The sequence below is a fragment of the Anastrepha obliqua genome, chromosome 5 (assembly GCF_027943255.1).
Source record: "Anastrepha obliqua isolate idAnaObli1 chromosome 5, idAnaObli1_1.0, whole genome shotgun sequence".
Taxonomy (NCBI): Eukaryota; Metazoa; Arthropoda; class Insecta; order Diptera; family Tephritidae; genus Anastrepha; species Anastrepha obliqua.
In genome coordinates, this window is record NC_072896.1 from 88,842,078 (window position 1) to 88,852,198 (window position 10,121).

The 10,121-nt window shown below is 34.7% G+C and overlaps 1 protein-coding gene across 1 annotated transcript; it reads right to left on the reverse strand.

Moving 5' to 3' along the window:
• Nucleotides 1–2: 2 nt before the first annotated feature.
• LOC129248177 (FK506-binding protein 5) lies at nt 3–8,273 on the reverse strand. Its single transcript, XM_054887638.1, has 4 exons — nt 8,125–8,273; nt 5,662–5,781; nt 4,580–5,563; nt 3–364 (listed from the first exon to the last, which is right to left on the reverse strand). The coding sequence occupies exons 1-4, from the start codon at nt 8,198–8,200 to the stop codon at nt 156–158; spliced, it is 1,389 nt and encodes a 462-aa protein (XP_054743613.1). The 5' UTR covers nt 8,201–8,273; the 3' UTR covers nt 3–155.
• Between the last annotated feature and the right edge of the window lie 1,848 nt (nt 8,274–10,121).

The following is a 10,121-nucleotide window of genomic DNA, read 5'->3' on the forward strand; positions in this document are numbered from 1 at the left end:
TATATTATTTTTGTCTATATTGGAAATTCTAGCATCTAAAAAGTGATAGACGACATTCTTCTTAATAACTGTATATGTCATGTGGGTATACATATTTATAGGACAATATATATTTCATGTTTCCTAAAGTGTACCACGCACGCAAATTTGCGATTTTAGAGTAGAAATGTGAAACACATAAATCCACCAACGCCCACCCAGAAGCTCAGCTGTGAATTACTACGGGCAGCATCCGATGGCGCTAAGAGATTGTTGCAACCCTTCTCATAGCACAGGATACATTGTTTCGGATTCAACTCGCAGTATTTGAGGCCTTCATCGGTAAGTTCGGAGATACAGCCGCGTGTGGTAATATTTGTATCGGCTGTAAAAAAATAAAAATATGGAGAAAACTTGGGTGAAATTGTACTTTATTTTAGTGCAAATTTTATTTATATTTTAAATATAATTTTTTTTTTCTATTATACATTTACATGCGCTCATTATTTATTATAATTGTGTGCAAAAAAATTCCATTTACAATGCTAATTACCCCGCTAACAGTCATATTGCGTTAAGTACCTGGTGACTGCGGAAGTAAAAGGGGGTTTCGACGAGCTACTTGAATTGGGCCTGCAAGCATTCTACGCTTTTATTTGGTCATTTTCAGAATGGACTTTAAGTTCACAAACTGATTACCTAACCAGTCCCGATCTACTACTTTTTTCTATGCCCCGAATAGGTCTGTCTACTGAGACAGAATGAAGGCTTTGTTTTGCATAGAAGATCGAACCTTGGCCAGACAACTTACATACTTTGATTGGACTACAACTGTATGTCGGTTATGGCCGAATCTAAAATATTGCACCTTATAGCTCGGTTCGCTGCTTGCTGGCGCCAATTAGTGACACCGAGTGCTGCCAGGTGATGTCTCACTTGATCTCCCTAACGTAGATTAGGTCTTCCTACTCCTCGTCGTCCACCAGTGGGTTCGAAAGACTGCCGTACCGGAGTACTTTCGTTCATATCCGAGACATGGCCAAGACAGCGCATCCGAAGAAGGCCAATGATTTTTCTAGGCTGACATAATATATCACTAACGGCTCGTAAATGTCCTTTCATAGATAGATAGTTTTGCGTTGATACCAAAGTCAGACATAGCGGCATAGAGGCCGTTCCTGTTTTTGCTATCGAAAGCACCTTTGAAATCGACGAAAACGTGGTGTGTATCAATTTGTCGTTCGTGGTTTTTCTCCAGGATTTGGCATATCGTGGCAAATCGCACTTACAAGGTCCAATCAGTTCTTAGACGACTGACTTCAGTCCCTCACATAATAACGCTCGAAAAGACCTTGTACACGACGTTAATAAGATTAATCCGTCGATAATTTGCGCAGTTTGTAGGATGTTATGGGTGGCAGAAATCCTCTGACAGAACCCTCCGCGAGGGTGCCACTAGCGCAATGGGCATACTTTCTCTTCCAACCTCTACCTCACTTTTAATAATCGAATTTTCGAAAATTTTATATTGGAAATGGAGCGAGGATGCAAGGAGCAAGGCGGTAATAGGCCTACCAAAGGCTGTTTACAGGATACAGCACATTTGTGGTGGGCGAAGATATGCACAAACATGTTGCAGTCATGGTCAAGAGGTGACTGGTGGGTAGGCATAAAACGCTATGGGAGGAGACGTTGAACAAAAAAAACCAACATGGCGTCGAAGAAGAAAGAGAAAAGTAGTGGTCCAAACGTCGGCGCGAGTTGTGAATGCTACCACCAGGGGGTACGGTGAGGAAAGGTGATTCCCCTCCTCTGCGGTGGTTGCAGGTAGGTAAATGGTCAGCCTCAAGAGGTACCACAGTCGAATCAGACTCAGATCTCGAAAGCGTTAGCAGTGTGGGGGCAGTAAACACAGCCGCGGAAAAGGAGCTGCTTGCCTCACCAAAAGCGAGTTCCTCATTCAATTCCTTTCAGAAAACTGAACAGAATGGCGAACTCGCGCTGGAAACCCTGTCTATATGGGAATACTCAACCTCTACAAAACTGCAAAAATGATGCTAAAGACTAGGAATAGATAAACTTCAAACTTTATCTTATGACTCTCTGGAAAAGACAGCAAAATATTGGTTGGAGTACTGACGGGACACTGTCTCAATCCACATCACGCAGCCAAAATGGGATTAGTCCAGAGCGACGCGTGTAACACAGCAATGAAGCGAATGTTATAATATAAATGTGGCTAGGATCAACATATTTTTCACCCTTCAAGGATATTGCTGAAAAAAAGGCTGAACGGCTCTTTAAATCTCGCGAAAACGTGCATTAAGAATTACATAAGAGTCAAACCACGTCAAGTGGGCCCCGAATTTTCCATCAAATTCCCGATTTTAAAATCAAATGCATTTTTGGATAGAGAATTTGTCACATAATAATTACTGTGAATATTTTTTTTTTTTTTATTTCACTTTTTGGTTATGTTATTAACAATTGAATTTTTTTGCATGATATTCTTGTAAAATCAATATCTCAGAAACTACAATTGATAATTTGATGAAATTTATTTCGGTTACCGGAAAATGTTTACTCTACCGATTTAACGTTCAAAGACTGTATATTTGTTGAAACAATAATTTTTAACAATAATTTTTATGAAAAATCGCAATTGTTTTTGCGTTCTTCATGCTCTAAATGGAAAATATTACAGTCAGATTAAGCGCACAATGCTCACCTTTAATAATCTGTAAAAAAAAACTTTGTTCATCCAATCCGTTCTGAAGATATCGAATTTTTTGTCAAACCAATCTGAATGTCAGGATACTCTATTTTAAAGTGTTCATGTAAATCCACCAAATTGTAAAGTAACAATCTCTTCTCTGGTTTCAATTTCTTTCCATTCTCATTTACAGTTACACAATCTTTCATTCTGCTGCAATAGTCTTATAAATAGAAAGCTTTAACTTTTTCAATAGTTGAGTTCGGAATACGTTTTCCGCGCTTCTTATCAGGCACAGATCCAAACCCCCTTTTCTTTTTCAATTGTTTGGCTTTTGATGCCATCCTTTTCGAAATACTAAATGTTTCACGCATTTGCTTCGATGTTGCCTCATCTGGTACCGTTGTTAAAATTTGAATTTTTCATTTGTATTTTTTTTCTCACGTAAAGCAGACTTTATATTCTCCACAAATGCTGAATTCAATTTTTTTTCCTTCTGGAATATTTACTCTCGCTGTATTTTTTTTTTCGTTGATGATTTCTCCTATTATCTCTTTGACATTCATATCACTTAATTTTGAAAAACGTCGTTTTTTTATTGGCGGTTCAGCAAGTTCTTGTAAAATATTGTTCACCTTTTCTAATTTTAGGTCATTCTGAATTTCCTGGTTTTCAAAATTAGCTTCACTATCCGAACATTCTTCTGCATCAGAAGAAACTTCAGACTCATCGTTTTCTGCTCCTTGGTCAGCACTAGAAAAAATTAATCAAAATTTTCTGTCCCAAATTTTGAGAACTAATTGACTTTATTTGCCTAAATAATAACTATTCAATGCACAATATATGTACATAAATATCAAGATTATACCCACTGTGGACTTGGACGTATGTATATACGCTGCACTTTCAGTAACAATTCCATCTCTATATATCTTCATACGACATGATTTTTTTTTGATTTGACGTACGCAATTATGACCTTTTTTCCCCAACGGATTGCAACACTCATCAGGTCGAACCATTTTCATAACAATACATAATATTTTTTTTCTAACCTCAAAGCATAGACAACATACTAGGAATCACAGCACACTGACACTAGAAGTTGCGGCGACTGTACGACTCTGCAAAGCCGTGTTGATGAAAGTTCGTTTTCGTGCGTAGTGCCTTGACTGACAAAAAATTCGATATCTTCAGAACGGATTGGATGAACAAAGTTTTTTTTACAGATTATTAAAGGTGAGCATTGTGCGCTTAATCTGACTGTAATATTGTCCATTTAGAGCATGAAGAACGCAAAAAAATTGCGATTTTTCATAAAAATTATTGTTAAAAATTATTGTTTCAACAAATATACAGTCTTTGAACGTTAAATCGGTAGAGTAAACATTTTCCGGTAACCGAAATAAATTTCATCAAATTATCAATTGTAGTTTCTGAGATATTGATTTTACAAGAATATCATGCAAAAAAATTCAATTGTTAATAACATAAACAAAAAGCGAAATAAAAACAAACTATTCACAGCAATTATTGTGTGACAAATTCTCTATCCAAAAATGCATTTGATTTTAAAATCGGGAATTTGATGGAAAATTCGGGGCCCACTTGACGTGGTTTGACTCATAAAATATTATCTTCGACTCCAAATTCATAGCTTTACTATATAACACAAATGATCCTAGAGGTCAAAGTAAAATCTTTTTATAAGTACAGATCAGCCAGCCACTACCTAACCTAACATAGGGATGTTATGGGTATTTGGTGCAAGAAAAGTTAGCGAAGTATTACTGGAATACAAGGCCTAATTTGAGCTGCGAAGCCTCCTTCTTCTTCTTATTTTCAGTGCAAAACTTAACTACTAAGAAAAATAAATCATTTACCTACCTTTGTAAAGGGTGTAGCAACCGTTTATCTTATTCTCCATTGCTTGGCAATTAATCGCCGTAACCGGCCCCGCTACGCAGAGTCTATCAGTGGTGCTGGTACACGAGTAGCAGGTCAAGAATTGGTTGGCAGCCGCCGCAGCAGGTGCCACAGTCATTGCAATAACAACTGGCTCAACGACGTTTCCAGCCTCATTGGTACCTGCACTGGCAGCGCCCTGCAGTCCAGCATCAGCGACATGCACTGCCGCCTCAATCTCATTCGCTTTCGTGGTGGTCTCACTGTGCTCCGCCCCAGACGGAGCAGCTTGGTCTGCATGATTTACCACTTCTTTATCTTTATTCGACGTCAGTGTTTCCTGGCTATCATCGCCATTTTCGCTTACATTCTGCACCACAGTTGGCGTGACATTATTGCCACCTTTTGCTGGCTCATTTATCTCTTGCTCTTCATTTGTGTTATCCGAATTCATGGCTGGTGCATCAGCAGGATAATCTGGAGAACTCGGTGTACTTGCAGGTACCTGTTCGGCCGCTGCTAACTCTGATTCAGCCCCCATTTCCGCACTGGAGGCCACAGGCTGCGGCGCATTGTCTGCACCAACAGCTGGTTTTTCTTCCACCTCTTTTTCAATCGGCTTCGATTCAGCCACTTTTTCTGCAGAATTTTCTGGCTTGTCGACATTTTGTTCCTGTTCCTGTTTTTGTTCCTGCTTATTTCCATCTTCTTCACTCGCTACTTTTACAGATTCCTTCTCCTCCGTGTGCTGTCCTGCACCATCCACCACTTTTGCTTCCATTTCAATATCTTCTGCTGCATCAGGAATCATTTGAGGATCAGCGTTTGCGGTAGTGGTAACCATTTGTAGCGCTAATGGCACTGGTAGGGTGGTAAATTGTGCCCTTTCGCCTTTTGGTTCCGATATTACAGCCTCTTGGCTTTTGACATCCATCAAACATACGTACTCGGTTTCGGGGTTGGTGGCTATCAAAAATTGCGAGTGAAGACGAAATGTTAAAATTAATATAAAAAAAAATTTTTTTCAAAAAAGTTTGTTATCAAACATCATATTTCTCACTTACTCATCGCTATAATACATCCTGTTTGGTTGCAATCGATTTGCTTGACCAGCCTCGCATTGTCAGTGCTCTCACACTTTGGTAGAGTGGATCCATTGCATTGTGCGCAGAGCTCGGCGTAATCTGGAAGAGTTGCTTAATAATGGTTACATCTTATATTTCAAAGCTCATAAATACTCAAAATGTAAATAGATAAATGGATACTTCATGAGGTTTGCACTTCAACCTTATGGTCTTTTGTGCCCTCTACTCATCACAGTCCCTCTTCCAGACCCAGTTTCCTTATTAAACTCAGGATAAACCTGTGCTGGATTGAGCATATATGCCTTTCGTCTGACTGCATTTGGTCAAGATGTCTCAACCTTATCCGCGCTATAGCTCTGCATTCCAGAAGAAAGTGCGTTCGAGTCTCCTGGGATTGGTCGCAGGAACGACAAGAGTTCGTAGACCAAATCCTGATCATGTGCAGATGACTACGTAGCCTGCAGTGGCCTGTGACTGAATGCCCGTCAGCATTCTCAATTGATCTTTGGGGAGGGTTATGAGTATTTAAAACCTCTTTTGGTTGCACCCTCCCAATAAGGATTTCGCCTGGCGTAACCCCCCCCAGCAAACCTGCCTTAGCCCTAGCTCTTCACTCCCTAAATTGCTCCTTGATGGTGTGTGGTCCCATTAAAGGCGAGACCGCAGCCTCTCTCGCAAATGCGACCACTATTTCGTTCCCAGTTATACGCCTATGTCCTGGGACACAAATTAGCCACGTTGTGCATTCCTAGTATATTAGATTAAGTTTCTCGATACACTCAAGGACCAGCGAGGACTTGACAGGACGATAGAGCCTTGAGTGCCGCCTGACTGTCGCTCAGAATTCAATTTGCTCATTCCGGAAATTTCTGGACAGCTGCCATACATCTCCGCTTGAAAGATGCTTGGAAAACTACCCATCTACACAGAACGTTTGGTTCTGGAACCGTAAATTCCAGCTCCTATGACTTCTGGAGTTTCCTTTCAAATGCAGTCTACTCCAGTTTAACTATTATTCAGTTCAATTCTGAACTTCTTTTCGAATTTGATGACTTTAGTAATATCAATTCTTGGTAGTTTCCATGTTTTTAGATGATATTTCTTGTACATACAAATTCATACAGTATACAGTATTGGCCAAAAGTATTACTCACCCCATTAATTATTGAATTTTTCGTTTTGAAAACGGAATTAGTGATCGTTTATTATTAAAGCAGTACAAATAAAAGAAATTAGTGGTATTTAGTAGACGGACCCTTTGCTTTGATAACAGCAGCAGACTTCTGGGGCATGCTGCATTTGTTTTCCTTGTTCACTCCTCTCGGGAGCATAGAGCCTCGACAAGACTCAGTTTTACGTTGATTTCGTTAATCTATTTTGATTTCTGACTGGGTAGGTGATTAGCCTGCCGCTGCCAGTCCTAAATAGTGGGAATGCCCACCTGTCATTGCTTAGGAACATCGCCTTCTTACTACTTGGAGCCCCATCTATGTTTCACATTTTCTGCCAGAAAGATCGCACAGATGGTTGAGGACTTCGCTAAATTTGGTGTGTCTGCGCTATTACGCAATTGCCCGCTTCCTCTTGCTGGCGCCACTAATGCATTGTGTAACTGCGTGTTTTTCTTTGTTTTTGCTTATTTTACCAGGCACAATGCAAATAATGCACTGACTATTGTGCGCGAGTGAGGATGGAAAGGATAAGTTTGGGTTTGAGAAGTGAATGTTTGAAAATGTTTTTAGAATGGAAAATTATTAGAAAGAAGGAAAGTCGGTAAATTTGAAAAGTGCGTGGATAGTGCTTCCCGTGGGATTCGAACCTACAACCTCTGGGATGGCAGGCTAATGCACTTACGCTAGACAACTGAGGCCGCTGCTGTGTGCAAGCTTTGAAAATTCGACTCTACTTATGGCGCTCCATATTTTTTTGTCTAAATTTATACAAATCACAGATTTTTTTATTTACATTTATAACAAAGCTAAGGCGCACAATCAATTAAATTGCACTACCCGAAAAACTCTGCGGCATAAAATAACTCCGAAAATAAGGAGAATAAAACAGACACGAATTTTCAAAAAACACAGGTTTTTTTGCACAAAAGAACAGTGCTTTATCAATAGGCAACATTGGGCATAGAAGGGTTAAAATATATATGCACTGGACGATATAAGTTAAGTTTCAAAGAAAACCCAATTTTTTTTCTTTACTTAAATTACAGCACTCATTCGCTTTCAGTTTAAAAAATATAAATATTTTACTTAAAACACAAAAACACTTCACCAAATTACCACTTCTTCATATCTCACATCTTTTTAAGTAAACTATGCATTAAGTGTTTACTTATGTTTTCCCATTTAAACACATTTTTATAAATTTTAAATTCTTTGCGTATTATTCATATTTCGAATTCCTTTTTTATTAGTAAAATTTAGTTTCCTTTACCGTTTTCTTGTGCGTCAGCTTGGATTTGAAGTATCCCTATGTAGCTTAAAGAAAACAGCAAAATGGCGGCTTTCATTTTTCAAATTATTTTTTAAGTTGAAGGTAGAAATTTTCAACTCCGTCCAGCACTGACAGACTCTTTTTCACGACTCGAGCTGCAAAATAACAAGTAAGCCTCTTTTAATGGCACTCGTTGGCTTCTGTGCTCTGCACGACTTACAGGGTGCGTATACTTTTAATGGGACACCAATATGAATTGGTTAATTAAACACTAAAAAAAAAAAAATGGTTAACTAAAAAATTATAAAAAAAACGGTTAACTAAAAATTTTTAAATTTATGAAAAAAGTTCATAATTAAAAAAAAAAAATCATAATTTCAATTTTTTTTTTAATTTCAAATTCACTTTAGAAAAAAAAAGAGCAACTGAATAGAGCATAGTTTTTTGCTCTACATTTTGCGGAATTATGAGTTAGTTTAAATTTTGAACGAACATACAATTTCATATTGGTTTTATTTAGATGTCCACAGCTGTAAATTTATAAATTGTATTTTATTTTGAATTTTTGCTTTATGGATTTTTTTAATTATTATATCTTTTGCTCTATTTTATTTTATATTATTCAAATTTTTTATTATTATTACATAATATTTAAGTTTATTTTACTTTTATTGTAATTTTAGTTTGTTTTATTTATTTTCTTTTGCTCTATTTTATTTTATATTATTCAAATTTTTTATTGTTATTACATAATATTTAAGTTTATTTTACTTTTATTGTAATTTTAGTTTGTTTTATTTATTTTTTTTATTTTATTAATTTTTCATTTTTTTGTTATTGTATTTATTTTATTCTTTTTTTCCTTCTTTTATTGGAATTTTGCTCATTTTATAAAACTGTATTTTATTTATTTAAGTTTATTTTATTTTACTTATTTTATTATCAATTTTTTTGCTTTTTATTTTTTTATTTCGCTTTATTTTTATATTCTTTATTAATTTTTCTGTTCCTTATTTTAATTTTTTATTCTTATTTTGTTGTTTTTATTGGAATTTAGCTAATTTTCTAAAGTTTTATTCAATTAAGTTTCGTTTTAATTTATTTCATTTCAGAATTTTTTTCTTTTATTGGATTTTATTTAATTTTGTAAAATTTTATTTATTTATATTATTTAATTTTATTTAATTCATTCAAATTAGTTTAATTATATTTTTATTTATTTATTTCGCTTTTAATTGATTTATTATTATATTACTTTTTTCATTATTGGAATTTGTTTAATTCTTTAAAATTGTATTCAATTTATTTTAATTTTAATCAAATTTTTTTACTTCATTTTTTCTTCTTCATTTTTTTATTCAATTTAGTAAACATTTTTTATTTTCACTATTTTCTTTTTTCACTTTATTTTATTTTTGGTTCTTCTTTTTTTAGTTTTTCATTAATTTTTCATTTTTTATGTTTTTATTTTACTTTTTATTTTTATTTTTTCTTTTGTTTTATTTTATTTTATTCCTTTTTATTATTTGTTTTCTTTTATTAGATTTTTACAAATTTTCTAAAATTTAATTAAATTAATTTCGTTTCAATTTAATATATTTTATTCATTAATTGGAATTTTGTTAATTTTGTATAATCGTATTCAATTTATTTTAATTTTATTCAAATTTTTTTACTTAATTTTTTTTGTTCCTTATTTTATTTTATTTTATTTTATTCTTTATTCTTCATTAATTTTTCATTTTTTCTGTCCTTTATTTAATTTGCTCTTTTCTAATTTTTTCTGCTTTTATTGGAATTTTGTTAATTTTATAAAATTGTATTTACTTTAATTAAGTTTATTTTAATTAATTAATTTAATTTTTTTTTTGTTTTTTTTTATACCTATATTTTTTCGCTTTTTTTATTTGTTATTCTTCATTAATTTTTCTTTTTTTCTGTTCATTATTTCATTCCATTCCATTTTTTACTTTATTTCATTTCATTTTATTTCATTC

What these genes read in the sequence shown, in the direction of transcription:
- LOC129248177 (XM_054887638.1), bottom strand. Translation starts at nt 8,200, where the DNA reads ATGAAAGCCGCCATTTTGCTGTTTTCTTTAAGCTACATAGGGATACTT. An exon ending in AGGATGTATTATAGCGATGA is followed by an intron (nt 5,564 to 5,661) that starts GTAAGTGAGAAA and finishes AATTTTTGATAG; the next exon opens with CCACCAACCCCGAAACCGAG. An exon ending in TTGCTACACCCTTTACAAAG is followed by an intron (nt 365 to 4,579) that starts GTAGGTAAATGA and finishes ATTTTTTTACAG; the next exon opens with CCGATACAAATATTACCACA.